At 44.3% G+C, this 20,520-nt stretch overlaps 1 protein-coding gene across 2 annotated transcripts; it reads right to left on the minus strand.

Moving 5' to 3' along the window:
• Positions 1 to 597: 597 nt before the first annotated feature.
• On the minus strand, positions 598 to 20,315 carry LOC126401981 (radixin-like). Of its 2 annotated transcripts, none has more exons than XM_050063597.1 (15): positions 20,113 to 20,315; positions 16,952 to 17,045; positions 10,451 to 10,534; positions 9,815 to 9,910; positions 9,530 to 9,652; positions 9,279 to 9,430; positions 9,004 to 9,087; positions 8,576 to 8,722; positions 7,240 to 7,336; positions 6,956 to 7,119; positions 6,615 to 6,745; positions 6,298 to 6,458; positions 6,114 to 6,206; positions 5,330 to 5,566; positions 598 to 3,282 (listed from the first exon to the last, which is right to left on the minus strand). In XM_050063597.1, exons 2-15 carry the CDS (start codon positions 16,961 to 16,963, stop codon positions 3,118 to 3,120), a joined length of 1,746 nt encoding a protein of 581 aa, XP_049919554.1. In that variant the 5' UTR covers positions 16,964 to 17,045; positions 20,113 to 20,315; the 3' UTR covers positions 598 to 3,117. The 2 variants fall into 2 exon arrangements, with proteins under 2 accessions (XP_049919554.1, XP_049919555.1); XM_050063598.1 differs by lacking the exon at positions 598 to 3,282 and adding an exon at positions 3,808 to 3,879.
• Positions 20,316 to 20,520: the final 205 nt, after the last annotated feature.

Consider the following 20,520-nt stretch of genomic DNA (forward strand, 5'->3'; position numbering starts at 1 on the left):
GTCTGTAAATAAGTGGATACATTTTTTTGAGCATCACCTCCACCGCAAAATGACTTGTTTAACTGTGTTTAACTCGTTTTACTGAGAGTGGCCACTGGGAAAAGTTGGCTGCAAGGCTGAGCAGCGTTCCTGAGTCTGATCATCCGGGTAATTTATACAGGTATATGAGGCCTTTGTACATCTTTGGCTCTATGCGCCACTGAGCAACTTGTGATGGAATGAATGGGGCCCCACCTCCAACGCTGCATCCAGTTCTCGTTATACATCCATGCTTGGACTATAGAACTCACCATGATGGAGTTTGGCTTATTTGCATTGTGTGAACAACAGTAAAATTAATTTTGACTCTATCAACACACAAGTTGTCATACAACAGTGGGGAACTGAGGTACACGTTTGTACTATAAATGACCAAGATTGGTCAAAAAAACATGGTCTCCATCAATCAAAAAGTCCTCTCTATAGCCCATTGCTCATGTTGTCTTGGACCAATCCTGATTAAACCCAGTGAAGACATCCAGCACTCAGTCCTGAACGTACCCACCAAGTTTCGTTCACATCCCATAAAGGGGGAGCAAAAAACTGGACTTGAAAAGCTGAAAATTTAAAACTTTTTATTTGTGAACCAATGAACTGGACTGTAATCCATCTGTGCCTTCTATCTTAAAGAATACTAACATGAACATATGGAAAAACAAACAAACGGCAAAACGTGACAGCTGGTGCCAGAGCAGGCATCATCGCAGACACTGGCTTCATTGGAGGGGACAGTGAAGACAAACAGAGTCTAACTGGGGCCCTGCTGCTTGAGCTTTGGGGGGGGGGGGGTTTGAGGGTGTGGACATGTCAACTGGAGTTTTCCCCTCCAATGAAGCGGTCCTGTAAAGCGATGCGTGCTGCTGGTTTGGGGTTTTTGAAACACAATGCAAAAATGATCTGGAAGCACAGGATCCTTTTTTTCACCTGCTATGGCAAACACAACGCTAACAATGGACACTGTGACGTTAACACAAAAGGCAGACTTCAGTGTCTCGTTTCAGACAAGTGCTTTAACTTTAAAACTCGGACTATTAAAAAAAAATATATATGAACCCGCACCAGCTGTCACGTGGAGCACAACAAATAATACAATAAACATTTTTCCGTCATATTGTTAATAAAAAAAAGGAAAACTTTCTGTTCACTCATTTCAAAAATGCACCTTGGGACATAATTTCCACCCCACAGAAGATGAAGTCAGTTTGTTGTCTGAGCGCGATGTCAGATGAGAATTGATGAGATTTTAGGGGAAGAAAATGGCCTCCTCTCCTTTTGTTTTTTGTTTTTTTAACAACAGAGGAGACAAAGCTGTGTGCAGACAATAAAGGCAATTAACTATTTTACACTTGAGCCTTCTTGAGTCCAGGCGGCTCTGCGGACACAATCTGTCACCACCAAATGCTTGCTGTCAGGTAACGACTAAATGACCTAGCTTCAATACATCTCAATCTTCCTCATTGTTTGGGATTTGTTTCTGGAACGAACCAGAGCTAGCTAAAGAAATAACACTTTTCAACCCAGATCCCACCTGGAAGGTAAGTCTTACATTGACCTTTAAAGGGGCAGTTCGGATTTTTTGAAGTGGGGTTGTATGGGCTACTATGGTGGCGTGCCGACTGATGTCTGTGGATAAGTTCCCCATACAACCCAACTTACTCCTCCCTATAATGTTCTCTTGATATCCTTAACCCAACGTACAGCCACGAAGCAACTGACAACACGTAGCCTGCCCAGGAGCACCACTCAAACATGTAACAGACACCAAGTAAAATCATGACCTTACTTTTTGTTTTTGGAGAGACAAGGAGGGAGACATCCTGAGTGTTTGACTGTCAGTCACCACTGCTAACATTACTGAGGTAGAGATTTGTCCTTGGTCGAGGACTGATGTTTTCATAAGCTCCCCAGCCAGAGAGGCGCCAGGTCTCAGCGTCCACACCTGTACACATTCATATATGCTTTCACACACTCATGCACATACACTCAAACGTCTGGACAGACAGACAAACGGCGTGGACACCATCTCTCTGTTCCTCTGTCTGTCCATTTGACACCCCGGCTTCCTTTGTGAGCTGGTAGGCAGAGAAAACCATCGATGGTGACTGGGAATGAAACACTGGGATGCGACTGGAAAACACACACAAGCACACAAGGCTATGCGACTACCGGTTAGCTTATCTTCGTAACACTTTTAAGCTCGAGGGCAATAGCTCAGTGGCACAAGCTCGTTACATGCTATAAAAAACACTTTCCCTTTGATACCTTTGCTACATTCGTTCATCTAAACCTGCCAGGAGACAAGATGGATGGCTCTTTTCCCAATGAGAGTCATTCACTTGCTGCTATTCTTCATCTCCAGCCTGAAACTATTAAAATACTGCAGTGTTGCTTTTTTTTTTAATATAAACCTATAAATGTAACATTCAGATAACAGTTTGAATTGGTTGAGAAGAGTGAAATGACCTCAGCTCTCTAAAGACTCACAGATGCTAGCACAATTAGCATGACTAGCTTGTGATATGTTCGACGTGATGTAAGACACTGACCTACTTTGTCCCCAAACGTCTGTATTTGTAGCCTGGGACTAAACCTCGCAGTCAGACAACTAAAAAGAAGGGCGCCATCGATAAAACGAGTCAAACTAAAGCAGAGAATCAACTTAAAAACAAAGAGAGGACAGGTCGTCTTTAACTGAAGACATGGAATCATACTAAACCTTTGCATACGAGTCATCGAGTAAAACAAAAAGAACAAAAGTAGCTTTCTATGGCCTTTTTTCAAAATAAAAAAAAATCCAATTTCTTCCATTTTGGTTTTACAGTTTTTTCCCACAGATGATCTCTGCAGTGTGTTGAGATTTGCTTGGTTAGCGTGGCGTGGAGACATCCGAAACTCTCAGAGCGGAGATGTGGGGCAGGACTTTGGCAAAGTTTGACAAGATGATTTCTCAACATTGCCTGGGGGTGTAGAGGGGGACTTGGTGGGACTATTAGGACGGCATTAGCTGTTGTCCGTGAAAATCGAGCAGCCGCTGAGGGGAGAGTTAGGGAACAGGTACCCAGGACGGAGGGGCTGTTCTCACATGGACTCGAACTCGTCGATGCGCTGCTTCGTGTTGCCCTGTCGGATCTGGCGCAGGGTTTTGTATTTGTCTCGGCCCGCTTTCACGTTCTCGGCGTGCAGCACGTCGTTCTGTGTCTTCTTGGTTTCATCTCTGGCCTCGGCCAACTCTGAGCTTAATGTCTGAGGGATAAAAGAGAGGGATGGATGAGAGGGTGATGAGAGGGAGGGAGGAAAAGGACGAGGAGAAGAAGCATAGGGGGCGTAGAGTCAGCAGAGGAGAAAAAGAGGAAAACAGAAACAGGACACAGGTGCAGAGGAGCTGAAATGGGAAAATATGCACCAATAACTCTGAAAGTAAACGTCTGATTGAGGCAAAGCCACTTATGTACAGCCTCTGGCTCAACACTGTTCATGGGAAGCCAAACACAGGCTTGCAAGTGCTGGTGTAGTCGAGACAAAGGTCTGTATGTTTTGAAAATTGAGGGTAATAAAACCACTTGGTTGCTTAGTTGCGGTTTGAATTCTTCTTGCCATAGCTTCAGTACAAGTCCTGGCTTACACAGTAGCCCGGCTTAGATCTACAGGCCCTGATATATATTTAAAGTCAGGGAAAATATGAAGGTGTTTGATGTGATGAATTAATTAATCACCAGTAGATCTGCTTTGAAGCCAGGCTACAGTCTAAGCCAGCAGTTTAAAGAACGGACAGAGAGGTAGGCCTTATCTTACCCTGATATGCCATTTCTTGGCTGGTGTTTCTTCTCTGCAACAAAACTGCTGTTAGAAAATAATATAATTTGGTTGTTATTTGTGTTTGTGAGATGCAAATCTCATTCGTTCAAATAAAACCGATGAATTTTTGTTCAGATTAAAGACATATACACAGGTCAGCCAAAACATTAAAACCACCAGCTGGTTAAAGGAGTATTTTACTGCTTTTAATAAAACTAGGATGTCTCTGCAGTAGCCCAGAACCATAGACGCTCCAGCTGGCAAGAAATGATCTCGATCGCTCACAGTTTAACAGGAAGCTAAAACATGTATCTGAAACATTTGAAGTGAGAAACAGGCAACTCAGTGACGGAATCTTGGTTTATATTTGAGCAGCACTGCCTCGTTTTACCGTTTGATGTCAGTTTTTTTTGGCCTTCGTTTTCACTTTCACACTTCCTGTTCACAAACTCTCGATCCCTTTTTTTATTTTGATATTTATTCTTTCTCATTTCTGTGCTCCGGAAGTTATTCAGCCTAGCGCCTAATTTACTGTCTGATACTGGGTGCGGTTACATGATGGCTTCTCGTTCAGAATGAAATAAATCTGAATGAAATCATCGGGAATTAAAGTTTTTCCAGGTAGTTTACATGGGAAATATTCATTCTGAATGAGGGTTTACACGGGAGATCAGTTTAATCGCCTTTATTCGGGTCCGGGTCGTGAAACGAACTTTCACTCCGAATGAAAAGGGAATTAAACTGTCCATGTAAACGCACTCAGTGATAGTAGGCTGTTGTTTATTATGGCTGCCTTGGAGTTCCAAGGATTATGCGCTTGTTGCTGCGACGTAAAACAGAACTTTGACTCTGTAACATCGCCATTGCTCTTTTAAATGTTCTAGTTTTGACCTGCACACTAAATTAAAGATTTGAAAAAGAAGTCTGTCTTTTGTTGTTTTTCCATTTTATAGTTTTTTCGTTCTTAATTGAAATTCAAATGAACACATGGTCTGTCTTGTGATCTGCTGCTAAACTCTTTGTGTCAGCGGTGGCGACTGGGTGGTGGGGAGTATGAAAATGCAGAAGTACAGCCTGTAGGTGCTGTGGTTCAAGCAACAGCCTGAGAGCAAGCCAAACTTGCAGTGTTCTGCTGGGAAACCTGTAGCTCTGGCGTTCATGTGCATGCCACTGGTACACTGCTGCAGTACCCACATCATGGCAATAGCACTCCCTAATTTACCAGCCAGTGGTTTTAATGTTTTGGCTGATCGGTGTACATTGTTTATTAAAAACAATACTTTAATCTATATGTTTTATTCGTAGGCTAAGTTTCAGACTCATGACCGTATCATTTATTAGATGGTATTTTTATTTTGGGGATTCAAACGACTGTTATATTGAGTGTGAGGGTTCATCTGACTGTGGGAAAAGCAGTTCAGCAGTTTGTCAGCAGTTTTGCTAAAGCCCTTCAAAGGAAGTTTCCAGACTCTCAGCGTTCACCCGTTGCTCTCACCTGCAGCTGTTTCTTCACCCTCTCGTTTTTCTGGGCCTCAGTGACGCGCTCCTCTTCGCTGCGGAGGTCTAGCTGGCTGACGCCCTCGTTGGAGAGCTCGGCGCTGGCCTCGGCGTGGTTCTCGTCCTGCTCGTCGTGCTCGTTCTCGGCCTGGCCGCCCAGAGGCGCTGGCACCACGGACATGGCGGTCTTCAGCTCCTCCTTGGTCTTCTCCAGGTCCTCCTGGGCTGACAGAGCCTGCAGAGGACGGCATGGAGAGAGTAAGACAGAGATGCATACTGGATTCACAGCAGGCAGGTGAGCTTGAGGTATGCTAGTAGACCATCGGTGTTAAAATGTCATGACCCCCGTTAAAGACCCAGGCTCTACGGCATTCGTTATTACTCTGGGCATCGTCTGAATCTACAGCGGGAGGTTGTCTGAACGCTGCTCCTGTCTTGTCCTGCTACTCGACACAGTCGGGTGCTGCCATCCTAAATGAAACGTTAGCATCCTGAGAGCTCGACTTGTTACGTAATGAAAGGTCAGGGGGTTCAGTTTGTGTGATAACAGAGTCAGCGACTGAATCACGTAACTGACATTATCAGTAAATGTCACAAAGGAAGCATCGGTTACTGACAGTGTGGCTGGCGAGCTAAGACTGTAGGTAGCATTAGCCTGTGATAGAAGAAGAACACTGATCTCAGACCTGCTGTTGTAGAAGTTTAAAAAATGCTATATTTTGGCAGACACCCTGTGATGTCAGTGTTTGCCTGTGTAAGACTGGGGCAGAGGGGTCCTGTACCTTGTGCTGCCATTCAACAGCCTCTTCGTCCTTCTTCCTCTTGGCGTCCTCCAGTAGAGCGATCTTGGCTGTGAATTCAGCCAGTTCAGCAGCCTGGGATGAAACATAGAGCCTGCTGTCACACATACTGTACATTTAACCAGATAACACCACCGTCTATTTTAAATGCCCATCAAACACACACCAGTTGTTCCTGGGTCTTCTGCTGGTCTGCGGCCTGCTTGGCCAGCTCGGCCTTGGCCTCCTCAGCCATTTGCCTGTCTTTCTCCAGCCTCTCTGCCTCCTCCCTCGCCCTCTTTCTCTCCTGCTCCAGCTCCAGGGCGCGGCGAGTCTGCTCCTCGAGTTCTGTGGAAAGGCAGACGCCAAAACATGTCACACATAAAGTCTACAAACAGTGAAAACAGTCAGACGGATGACAGAGAGATCTGGTCAGACACAGGGAAGGGAAGAGAAGGTGGCAGCAAAGTGAACAGATGGATGGATAGAAAGAAAACTGGGTACCTTTCTGAGCTCTCATCGTCTGCTCTTCAATCTGCCTCAGCCGCTCCATGAGCTCCTCTTTCTCCCGCTCTATCCTCTCCTTCTCTTTCTCTGCATACTCTCGCTTCTTCTTCTCATTCTCCAGCTGAGCCCTGAGAAGTTTTGTAAAGACATGTTTCAGATAACATTTCCATTTTACTTGAATACAGCTATTGCCTCACGTAATGTGTGTAAGAGGGGCAAGACTGCCCTCTAGTGGACAGACATATGCATCATTTTAAAACACACATATATTGGAATTTCTTCTCTGACTCTCGGAGCAAACAAAAATGACAGCAGTTATGAGTATTCCTGAGCAGTACCTCTCCATCTGTTTGTGGTGCTTCTCCTCCCGGGCCTGGGCCTTCATCTGCTGCACCTCGATGGTGTCGGGCTTTCTCCTCCTCATGTACAACTCGTGGTTACCCATACACAGCGCCAAGATGCGCTTGTTGATGCGCAGACGTGGGGCGTAAAACACGAAATCCTTTGACAAAGACAGCGGAGAGATATCTTTTAACGTGAGGCAGGAGGTGTTCTGTAGTCACCAAGCCGACAGTTTAATATGTGTTGAGTTTCATAAAGATAAGATGAACGTGACACTCACAGGCGCTTTCTTGTCGATGGGTTTGATAACAAACTTCTTGTCATTGAAAGAGATGTTTCGGATCTCACTCCAGGGGAAGCCGATCTTTGGTGTCAACCTGGACAAAAAATACATTTCCATTTTACCACTCATGCTGATACACACTATGGGGTGTGACACAGTTGGCTGTAGAAGCTGTTACAACATTCAGCCAGCAGATGGCGCCCTGCACAACAGACCACCTTCGAGGAAATCACGAGACTTTACAACTTACATTTCAATCTCCATCTTATTATTTCAGTTAAGTGGTTAAGAATAGTGACAGGGAAGACAAGTAGGTGGAGGAAACTCATATATCACTTCCTGCCAAGAACTAAAATGATGCTCTCTAATCAAAAAGGACAAATAGGGAAGAAAGACGGGATCAAATGATAACTAGTGACAGAGAAAGAGACGATCCCTTATTTCCTTTCTTTGTCACCTGAACAAGAGGACAATGATGGCAGTGTGATGACCTCAGATAACGGACAGGAAGGGAAGAGCAGCGAGAGGAAATGCTACAGGCGTTGTGATTCAATCTATCCTTTCTAACACAAACTGGGAAAAGCAGAGAAGACAGGAAAGACTCTCCTACAACGGACAGTCTTCCTCTCTCCACCGCTCCCTCAGTTTTCACCTCTAAAAATATCTTTGTTTCCTCTAAACTTGTGGAACATTGTGCAGCTCGCGCTGGCAGCATCGAGCCTCTGTGAGAAGACTGCAGAGCTAGCGCGGCTGATATGAGAAGTTAATATGAAATAAAAATGCAGTACAGAAATGCTTCAGATTTGTTGAGTTTTTAATAATTAAGCTTTATTGTTAGATTATTATTAGGTATACTGTTGCTTTTTAAATGACAAACATGACAGTTTTAAAGTAAATTAAATAGCCTACTTGCTCATAAATGGAGGGCACAAAAGGTTTATGTTTATTTCTGCTGTTGGGCAGTTGGGTCGGACTGCCGATCTTCCGATTAATGGATGACCCACTCTACCTCTGAACAACAGCCGCCCATATTTAATGTTAGTAGCCCCTTGAAATAAAGGGCTTTTATATTTTTCAAATCACCTTCACTTGCAAATACAGTAACACCTAAGACTCTGATGTTGTGGTGAAGGTGTGTGACACAGCAGGTGTATCAGACACTGTTATGATGACACGCATTGCCACACATCACACAAGCCTCTACCTACTCAATGGTCCTTATGTTTGCTGCTGTTTAGTAATCAACACTTCCACTTTAGGGTGGGGGGAGTGGTATTTGAGTGTGAAAGCTGAGGTCTCTACAATCAGGCAGTGTATGTGTGTGTGTCATTACTTGTCTTCGTGTTCGTAGATGTTGAGGCCGAGGGCGTCGACACCCAGCCACAGCTGTGTGCCCTTCTTGTTTTTGATCTCAAAGTAGTTCACGCCGTACATCTCCAGGTCCTGGGCTATTTTCAGATATTCCATCATGGAGTCCTCTCTAGACAGGAGGAAAAGCAGGAGTGTGAAGATCTTATATTATATATGTGTATAACCACTGAAACATACGATCAAATCACCCATTCCAGTAAAGGTAGGTGAACACTCACACACCATATTTGGTAACTTTTGGACTTGTCAGCCTTCGACGGTACATACCCACACAGACAGTGACGTCCTAACATGACACATGTAAACAAGCTCAAACATGTACGCTCAGACACAACTCTTCTTCTTTCGTCTCTCTCTCGGGGGATTTTGAGAGACAAACGTGACACACACCTGAGCATTCCTCTGTGTTCCTCGTGCCAAGTCTGTATCCTGTCCTCCCACTGCTCCTTGGTCAGCTTGTGCTGCTCCAGGACTCTGTGTACACAAGCACCAAACACAATGACTTCACCGAAAGGGATGTTGAGTAGCACACGATTGTTTCCTTGGGAGGAAATCATTGAAAATTCCAGCAGGGAATGAGTCACGTTCCAGGTTTCAACAGGTCTGGATTCGGCTCAGCGGCACAGCTCTATGAATTGTGACATACTGTGTGTGTGTGCGTGTACCTCTGAGGCAGCAGTCTGTCATGGGTAAGGTACCCTGGCTTGTGGACATCTTTGTTGTAGTCTCCATACTTGGCCTGGACAGAGTATGATGCCAGCAGCACGGCCGTCTCTGGGGGACAGTAGTTCTCATCATTCAAGATGGCCTCCTTCACCTGGTGGAGCAGGACGGAGCGAAGGAGTTAACAAATATATATCTCTATCAAATTCGGCTAAAATCTGCACTACGTTTGGACGGTAACTTGACTCGTTACCTGCAGGAAGAAGAGTCTCTGGGTGATCTCCTGGATCAGTTCCTCCGAGACATCCTCAGGGAAGAACTTGGCTCTGAACTTAAACTGCAGAGGGTTCTCTTTCTTCACGTCCTGCTGGGTCACCTGGACGACAGAGACGACATCATCATCCAAACATCTACTAGTAGTAGTGTAGTATAGTTGCCATGGGAACTAACTAGCTGTTAAGGGGGACTTTCTGTCAAGCAAACACGCTGTAATAGCCTCAACGAGAGAGGAAACTCTGCGTTCTGATAGAAGACTGACCTTCTTGTTGAGTTTGAGCCAAGTGATGTAGCCTTTGCTGTCCACATACTGCAGACCAAAGAACCAGACCTCTCGCAGTCCCACCGTCTTCACCACCTGACAATAAAACAAACATGAAACCTGAATTCGTACAGGTGCTGCAAGCAAACAGTGAGCGGTACAGGCAGACAGGAAACAGGTGGTGGGTGATAATGTGGTGACATGACACTGAAACCAGGGAAATCATGGTTATGCAGAAAACAAATTGTCTTGTGGCTGACTGACGATAGAAAGTATTGCTTTGCTTTGTGTTTGAGTGTGCCTACGTCAATGAATTTGAGGGTGCAAAAATGGTGGCATGTGTACGGCCTTTAAGAGTGACTCCACCTATACAGACACGCCAAGAAAAGAGGAAGACAGCTTAATCTCTACTTCTGCTTCTGTTTTCAGCAGCAAAGAGTAAAAGTGAAATTCAGGCAGTGTTGTATACATACATTTAGCGATACATATCTGAAACTGTTGCCATGCGTCCAGCAAAAACGTTAAAATTTATCCCCTCAATTTAAACGTTTCCCTGTGGTTTCAAAAGTGCGATTGAATATCTATTTGTTCCAAGGCACTGTATCAAAGCTATAAATTCCAGTCACTTTTGCTCACCTGGTCAAAGAGCTGTTTCCCTGTGGTGTTCGGTTGGATGGCGAACTCCAGCTCTGCATCCATGGTGGTCACACGGACGTTGATCTAGGAAACAAGTAGAGCAAGGTGTTCACTTTGTTTGTCATATTCCACAGGCAAAGATTTAGCATTTAACTACGAGCTGCACACAACAGTGTCTCACTGGGCAACAGGTTCGGGGAGAGCTCTGGATACCTCATTTAACATATTGCTTTTAAAGGTTTGTTAGTTTTTAGGCATCTAGTTGCCTAGAGGATAGGATGCATGCCACGTAACCACGAAGTGTTTGTTTCAGGCATGGGACCTTTGTTGCAAGACTGTGCTTCGTTTGACATTAATCACCCTGTTGTTTTGTCATGGAACAAAAAAGTTAAACATAATATGTATTTTAAGATGTGGCACAAGACCCGTGCTGCTGTATCGCTCCATCTGAGTCAAACAATTGTCCAGGAAATCACAGAATTCCTGCAGAAGAGAATGAAGTGCTCAGTGTGCGTGCAGTGTTTCTTCAATCCAAACCCAGGTAGTAAGGGGCTGTGCAAACTTTTGTCCCTCTCCCTCTTCCCATCCTACACGACCAGGGTGAGCACGCCCCACCTTTCAATGCACCCTACTACCCAAAGACCTCTGTTAAGGTGGAGCTGCCAGTAAATGGCACTGGCAGCAGGCCGAGCAGCAGCTGATGGCACAGAGCAGAGCGGGGCTGACCTCCGAGGCATCTCACATCCTTCCTCCCACACACACGCACGCACACTGAGCTGCGTTAACAACACGAAGCGAGAGTCAGGGGCGAGCGAGAGGTACAGAGGAAGGCGGGAGGTGCAGAAGCAAAAAGTTTAGCAAGAGTGCAACAAACAAAAAAAAAAAAAGGAGGGGAGATGGCGTGCAACAGGAAGCAAGCGAGATGATCTGGGGTGTGCTCGCTTTGAGATTGAGTTACAGCGAGGTTACTGTAGATGAGCCAACCGTACGAAAACGGAGGGAGAGAAAAAGGACACAGACGAAAGAGCCCTCCTTTTCCTCTGCGCAATTATACCCCAAACCTCAGGAAGGCTTACTCTGCATTTCTCTCCCTCTCCTCTCAATATTCCCTCACCGTCTCTCCTGCCTTTATCCCTCTCAATATCCCTGTAATGAATAATCCATGAAACTTGTGTCTATACAGCACATAACTGGACTCCCCCGTACCACATGGAGCTCAGACCACAACGTATCTGCCTCTCATTAATTACCCATGAAAAGTTGCAGCACTTTCTCCACACTGTACGCATCTTGCCTGAACAATGTGCGACCGTGCATTCATATACAACACTATTTAAGGGACTGAACTGAATCCCACATGTACACAATCTAACCTTAAGCTTGATTTTGGTTGGAAACTGTGACCATAAGTAGTTTAAAATGACTGAATAACATTCTGCCTTCACTCAGGGTCGATTTTCAGTTGGTATAGTTGCTGCGTTTGGTGCGCTTTGAAATCAAACCCCTCTGGTATGCTCGTTGCCAATGTGTCTCTCAATGAAGATTCCACACAGAGAGGCACTTGAGTTTGCGTCCACATCAAGACCAGAGCTTAATCCATGTCTGGGAATCAACCCACGCCGCAATTATGTGCCAGTTATTTTCAGTGGAAGGAAAAGAAACGGATAGGGCTGTAGTGAAGAGTTCGAAGCTTCATTCATAATGTTGACAGGGGGCGTTTTTTTGTGTGTGTAGGATTTAGGAGGATATATGAGGTGAAATGGAATATTATAAATATTTTTTTTAGTGTTATCCTCATATTAAACTTGATTTAGTGTTTACTACCTGCCTGACAGCGAGTAAACAGACTGTGGCTTTGCTCCTCTGCTAAAAAAACAACCGCAGATGAGTCACTGAAAGTTACAGCTGCTACGGGACAAGCAAAGGCTTCATGCTGCCATGTTATGTACAAAATGGAGGCCTAATACACTTCCAGGTGTTGAAGGGAACATCTCAATCAACTCACGACAAACACACACTGGCGAAAACTTGTACAAGCTGCCTCATTGACTTTCCAAGATAGTAGTTATGGACAATGTTGTGTCGAGCTGGGGTTTCCAAGTGACCAGCTTTGAATGTCCCTCCCCTGTACTTGTGTGGGGCCCGCCTGCCATCAGCAATCAGCTGTGAAAGAGCCAACCTTTGTGCTGCATATGTGTGTGTGTGTCTGCCAAAACATAGCCGACCCACACAGCAGAGAGAAGTGGAATCCTGTATGGACCAGACGGCCAGTTAATCCCGTCTCTCCTGCAGAGAGAGAGAGAGGGGGGAGGAGAGGAGGGACGACAACATGCCGAGGTACTGACACAGCTAATCACACACTCCGACAACTGAGAGGTCCCGAAGGAGCGACTTTTGTAAGCCTGTCCTTACACGACACTGTCTGTCTGGTGATACTAGACACAGTGATTGGGCAACATGACAGTTCTTACAAGAGCCAAATTACTGTCTATAAATAGTGAGTAAGATCAGTTAAAGTTAAAGGTAAGCTTTAGACGAAAAAAAGACACATTTAACAGTCAGTGGAGTCATGAGTCATGATGACATGTCTTAAAACTTCCTAAAAACGCGAGGTAGTAAACCTTTAAAGTAGAGTACCACCTGATGTACACTCGGCTGAGTCATGTTCCAGTTGTGGCATTGGTCTGAAACATCTCCACCTCCATATTGGAAGCATGTTAGAAACCTATGCTGTGTCTGAAATCGTGTACTTCTGTACTTACACTTAATATTTTGAGAGCATAAGTGCGTTCACACTGAGGTCCCGTTTATACGACAACGATTTCAACTGAAAATGGTTGCATTTTGGCCGATCGTTTACAGGACAGCAGCGTTTTGAGTGCCAGAGTTTTCGCACATGCGCATTACGCTTCCAGTCACTAGGCATGCGCGAGAAAGTCGACCATCACAACAACAATGGCGGACTCCCGAGCTCTGCTTGTGCTGCTCACCCTATTGAATTTATCAACGTTTCCCCATCATAGAGTAGATTTACTGTAGCAACTCCACCTCGTCGTCCGTCCAGACAAACGTTCGTGCGGTTGCCATTTTGTTTGTTTATACATCACTGCACTGTAGAAGGAAGCGTAAGCGTCACACCGCCAACTACTGCAGCGTTTTTGGATCCGTGTGCACAGCGATTGTTATCAAAACGTTGTCGTCGAAACGCGGAACTTTTTTCAAAATGAAAATGAGAAGCGATTCTGTTTTCAGTGGATCGTTTTCGTGTAAACATGGCCTGAGAAGTATGGAAAAATGCAGTGCACTATGAGTACCCGGATGGTGCACTCAAACAGTCAAGAAGTTGAGTGTGGAACTATGGACACTTCTCGCCCTCAATGGTCGCCATCTTGGCTGCGTAGCAGAAGGGGAGGGTCCACTTTTCAAACTGGAAATGGCGGCCGAGGACTGTGTGACTGTGAACGTCACTGCATTGTACAAATACATGTGTTTTTTGCACTTAGCACCACTATACTGTTGTCAGGTATAAGCCAGCAGTATGTTTATTGGGTTAATTTAGCAGCCTGTAATGATTTGGTACCGCGGACGATAACGCGAACGATAACGCTAGTTTGCTAACTAGCTAATTTGCGGTCGTCATTTCAGGTAAGTGCACAACTGCCGTGTTTGGGTTGAGACAACTCTACCCTGTCGAAATTCGCGCACTACGCCAATAAGCACATAGTGCACATAGTATACTACATGGAAGTGTACTAACGGAAGTATGTGATTTGAGAAACACAGCTAGTGTCTCAAAAAGCCTGTTCTTTCGCACTGCCACATTTCCAATTTAGTTTTCTGTTTCTTTGCCGACATTTTTCAGGTTTGAAAGTACGCTGAACATGTCTGCAACTCTTTATGAAAACACTGGGGGTGCATTTTAGTCTGGACGGGCCAAAACAGACTTTTGAGAATGATGATGCAGACACACACATTCACCAAAATACTATAGCTAGGTCAACATACGTATTGTTTTTTTTTCCTTATCGTGTGGGTGCTTCTTTCCCACTGCCATGGCTTCCTCCAGCAATAGATAACGCTCCCACTACTGCTAAAATATGTTGCCGACCATATTTGCTTTGCAACAAATCCCAATTCTTTCAGCAGGCTCGACTACCATCTTCGTAGTATTTTCTGCAACTAGCTAACGTCCACAGAGAGACATGGCTACTGTGACGTCACCCATTGGTTTGTGGACTCCGTTTTAAAGTCTTGAGCCGTCGTTTTCATTTTAATACGCCGATTTAAAATGAAAATGAATTTGTGCGGATGTGGCAGTGAGTCTCCAAACCAGTGGCTGCATCATTTACATTTTCTGTTTTTTTATTTCTATGTGCCCTTTAAGGATGCCTCTAAATCCCCCTCTCCATTTCAACTGCGAAGACGAGTTCTCACTCAGACGGGCCCCTTGTTAAATGTGCAGCTGTTAAGTTACTGTAAGCTGTTTAGAGGAGCTTTGCCGAGAGAGGCCTTAAGAGACACACACACACACATACTACAATCCGTAGAGTTGCTAATCTGGCCTGCTGGGCTCTGAGCAGCTGTCTGTCCCTCTGATTAACCCCCCTGCAGAGTGAGGCAGGCTTCGGAGGGGAGGAGGACAGGAAGGAGGAGTGAGAGCGTAAAGGGAATCACTGCTACCTACAAACACAAACATTCATCCTTTGGGGGAAGGGAAGGTGAACGCGGTGTGTGAAACGTCCCTTTCACCAGAGGAGAGAAAAATCTGCTTATCCATGTCTCGTCAACTGTTTCAATTCCCATCTACTTTTAAGTTTTACGTTCATCTGACTCATTCCCGTCCTGACAGTCCCTCCGTCGTCTGGTGATAAACCTCTCTCTTCACCTTGCTCCTGTACTTCCACAGAGACAGGATGTTGACACAGACTGGGCCCCGATGTACACAGCGGGCCCCCTTCTCCAGCAAAACGGGAAAACAGCCGCAAGCTAGGGAAGCCGGTGAGGGCTCTCTTCCTGTGGGGTGCCATCACCTCAGCCCCTGCCCCCGGCCCACAGAGAGCACCGAACACAAGTGGAAGGATAGGGGAAACAGCACATTAACAAAACTATATGACATGTTCATTGTCTTCCTCTCACAGACTGTTTTATGCTTTATCCACACTGATGTTGATCCTATCAGCTGAGCTGATTCATGGCCAATGACTCGTCATTTAAAAAGTATGTCAGGACACTTTTTATTGCTTAGTCACTGATTTAATAAGATAAACTCTTCTCAGTAATATTATACTTGAATCTGTGTGTTCTTTGACAGCTCACTTAGCCAATAATATCACCACAATCTCAACCTCTCAGCCTCTTACACAACCGCTGAGGGCTAACAATCAAAACTGCGACAACTTTACCGCCAAACCAAACTTAACAGGATGTGCTCAGAGTTCACAGCGAAAGCCAAACTCTTCTGTTACTCAACCTTGCGACTGTTTTTATTCTTCGGTTACAGATGAGTGCTGACACTGACACATAAGAGGCTCGATCCAAAAACAAAGTTTTGATGTCTGGCACCGATCCCAGAGGAGGTCACGTCTGATGAACCCTGTTCCCGCTTCCTCTGTTTACTGTGTCTGTGCCTCCCTGCGACAAGCTGTGCTTTCTCTTTCAGTTAGTGATTGTCTGTGACAGAGACGTCGCTCTGAGCTCAGCGGCCGGCCCTCCGCTGTCCGAGCTGTTTTGGGATGGTGCCCTGGTGACTCAGGGGACATGAAGGGGAAGTGGGGGATGACATCAGTGCCTGGCTGTTCCTCTTCTGCAGCTTTCTATTCCCCCACCCACAAACACCCACCACCTTAGAAACCTGTTGTTCTAAGTTCCATGAAAAGTTTTAGCAACCAGTTAAAATCTCTTACTGTCGTGAAGAGTAATTGTGCAACGTTATTTCCCCAGACTCACGCGTAAGCTCTACCCAAGTCTGTTTAGGATGAAAAGGCAGCATGGGTACAACCATGAAGGGACTGCATCAAATTGGTTTTGTTTTGGCGTTGCTCACATCCCAGGACTCTGGCATTCTCTCCACCCTTTAAGCAACAATGGCAGCTGTGTTGCAGTTGCAAGTCTGTGGGCCAGGCAGTTCATTTCACACTCTGGCTGTTGTTTACTTGGAAGAGGAGTATGAAGAGTGGGAGCAGCCACGGGGATGAAACTGCCACTTCCCTGAATGTACAACCGTGGCTTTCGGCGGCAGTGCGTGCCGGCTATTATGACAACTGGAAAGATTCAATTTAAAGCAGACTAGGCAGCAACAAACAAGCAACTTTCATGTTTAGAGTTCACTGGATCCTTTTTGTTTTACATCAAACAATCTGGAACGATTGGCCGGGAAAGAAGCTAACTCAAGTGTTTTTTTCCTGGCTTCTTCCCCTGAGCGATGCATTTCTGTTTACCTCTGTAGAACAAGCTGCTGACATTTGTATGCCAACTCTCATGTCGCTCCTTTCAGCCTCTTACCGGTTTCGGCATCTTTGCTTCCTCTCCTCCTGACACCCGACAGCTGAGAGGATAAATCCGTCACCGGACGGCAACAACACCTGTATCACAGGACCTGAAAGTGAAAGACACAATTTAATTCCCTCTATAACTTCATGATTTGGCAAGAAACAATACATTTAACTTAAATGATTAATCTTTAAATTTAGCATCAGAAACCCCAAACAGCCAGACACACAGAGAAGTGGTTTTGCATTCAATCTCGACATGCACTGCCATGTTGTTGTACACGGTGCACATATGGTAACTATTGCAAGCGTGTATGGCTGAAAACTACTTGAATCATAATTACTGTGGAAGAGAAAACTAATTGCCGGGGTCCAGACCTTTGAATCCGCCCACACCACTGAGTTTGAGTTGAGTTGATGGAAACTGAGTGGTTGATAATTCTGTCTGATATCAGGTAAGAAAACTAAAAGACAGTAAAGGCAATATGTCTGACACAAATTACTGGATATTGGGACTACACTTTTCTTTTTAACAAATTCACCCCACTATTATTTCACACTATACATGTGACAGTTTAGGTGCATGCTTAGTTGAAACACACACCTGCAAGTCAGGTAATGACCTGGGCTGAACTGGCATATGATACTGAAATGATCCGGTGAAAACAACAACAGTTTTGTTATGTGAGCATGTCACATCAATCAGACCTGGATGCTCCAGTATAAGGAGTATTATAGATGCATTGTCTCCAAGCTTACTAAGCGGTCTATTAGCAAATAGCGGAGCAAAAACGGCATCATTTTTTGCAACTGACTGTTAGGGGTGAGGGGGAAAAAAGTCAACACAGCTTGGTATCACAATATTTCGTGTGGCCTAGTATTTTTTTTTTTAATATTATACGACTTATTAATATTGCAAATACAAGTCAGCCGACTAAATCAATTGCTTTTCAGTTCACTCCGTACATTTGGCTGCAATAAAAATGATTAAAGTCACTATATCTTGTAAGGTAAAACAGAAGTTCCTTAATTTTTCATTTGAGGACATACTTTAAAGTCCAAAAAAAAAAAAAAGGTAATGAATCGCAATTAAGGGTGCACGATAGTCTCTTCTGTAGTGGATTAACATTATATTATGGATACATACTCTTATTGTTATGGCCCACTAGTTCTTGGACTTCGAAATTCGCAAAAAGCATGGATGCCGATTCTGATAGTTTCTTTTAAAGCTGACATTGGCCGATACCAACGACGTGCCGATATTATCAGCATGCTGGCCGATTCCAATATTTCAATTTAAATCCAATATCGGCCAATACTGATGACATGCCAATATTATCGTGCATCCCTGCTTGCAACACGTTATCGCAATACCCAGCATGTCGCAAAATGACCTGAACTTTTGTTTGGTATGCATTTTCACTTTCTCCTTGCTATCTGGGACCAGTAGGACCTGATAAGTATAAAAACTAAACATTGTCAATGATAACAGAGTCCCAATGATAATATAGTCCCAATTAGGGCTGCAACTAACGATTATTTTCATTGTCGACTAATCTGTCGATTATTTCTTCGCTTAGTGGATTAATCATTTTATGGAAAAATGTCGGTCTGTCTCTCCCAAACCCCAAAATTATGTCATCTAATGTCTTGTTTCGTACTCACGCCAAAGGGTTTTAGTTCACTGTCATGGGAGAGTGTGTAAAGCTGCCAATATTTGAACGTAACAAGCTGCAATAAGAGTATTCTGGGTACTTTTATAGTACTTTTCTATGAAAACCGATTAGTCAACTACTAAAGTAGTCACCAATTATTTTAATAGTTGATTAGTCGTCGATTAGTCGACTAATCGCTGCAGCCCTGGTCCCAATATCCTTCAACAAGCTTAAGAAAAATTCCCAATGTCTGCAAATGAGTACTTTCTAATTAACAGCGCTACTTTGCTAAAATTGATCAAATGTGTGTGACAAATTACAATGTGATCAGGTTCTGTACCTTGTGCACTACTGTGTCGGGGTCGGCTGCAGACTGACTTGGCAGAAATGGCTGCCATCTTTTTAATACATGGATTAGTATTGTGGTTACACTACCACTACATGGAATAAAAAAGTGTCCATGAACGAGGACAACAGGGCTAAATTAAGCAGAATGAAGTATATGGTGCATTAAACCCAAAATGTGATGTCATCATATGAGGACACATAGTCTCTGGATTGTTTTTATTGTTCAAACATCCATTTATATACATTTTCACAGCCAGGTGTGTGTTATATCCTTCAATTTTCAAACTGTTTTGACACTTGACAAGGCATTCCTGAGATATTAAAGCGGCACGCAGCTCTAGTACTATAGTGGCAAGTTGGCAACTGAATTAATCCTACTTTAGTTTGAAATTAATACTCAAAGAAATCTCGGTTACAGCTCAAAATGCTTTAAACCGTGACCATCAAAGGACCCTGCTCCATTTTGGTAACTTAAACTACAATGATTACAGACTATAATGAGTATAAAGCTCCTAACAGACAAAAACTACCATCAGATTAAGCGCAGTGAATGGCTGCAGCGTTTGCACTCCACATGAAGACATGCCCACTTGTAGCTTGTGAGCAATTAGCTTGCGTATTTACCCGCCGAGAGTTGGCTTCCGTTACACTGTAATTTAACCAGTTTCATCAAACGGTGAGCAACGGTTACACTCATGGCCAAACGTTAGCTACTGTGATATAACACGACGAAAAGGAGAACAAACATAGCTTGAATTTGACGTGACAAAACGCCTTTTTACTGAGTTTTATCTTAGCACACTAATGTTAGCCGTTATATTAAAATACCCCCCTGAAGTGGCCGTTTGTAAACTGACATTTCCACGCTGGTTAGTGGGTGTAGTCGACATAACATAACGGGACAGGTTTGCCGAGCTCGCGCACAGAAGTTTTAAAGCATTAAAATGTCCGGCCATCATTAATTCACATTTTCCAGCCAAAAAAAAGCACCACACAAAAAAAATGTGACTACGTGAGGCAAGCTGCGGTGCGTTCACAGACACTTTAAGGCCCCCAACTTGATACAAGTCGTCATTTCTACCGTGTGGTATAAAATATGAATCGGTGGAGCACGAGGATATCCGCTATTGCATCAAAGTTGAAGCTCATCTTTTAGGGAGAGGCAACTCACCGGGGGGACGAAGTGTGTCTTCAAATGGACGGGAAAGCCTGGTGTGTTCACACGCAGCAAAATATCCACGATGGAAAATCCTCCGTGGGTCGTGTTCCTTGTCTGTTAGTGGTTTTGGCCAAACAAATTCCCGCACACATAGAAAAACGGTTGAAGTCTTAACCATAAGGCGATTTGGGGTGCTAGTGTCGAGCCAGCCGGAATATGATACTGCCACTTCCGGTGCGGACTTTAAAAATAAAAGCATCCTAGAAGCGCGAGACGACGAAATAATTACTGAAACGTTTAAAATCATAATCTTAAAAATCTTCTTACTATTAACTTTAGTCAAGAAATAAATAAAATGTGAAAATGTAGTCCTTTCTTGTATCATATACCATAACGTAGCTGTCAAAAACTGGCGTACAA

This window comes from Epinephelus moara, chromosome 15, assembly GCF_006386435.1.
Source record: "Epinephelus moara isolate mb chromosome 15, YSFRI_EMoa_1.0, whole genome shotgun sequence".
Lineage (NCBI taxonomy): Eukaryota > Metazoa > Chordata > Actinopteri > Perciformes > Serranidae > Epinephelus > Epinephelus moara.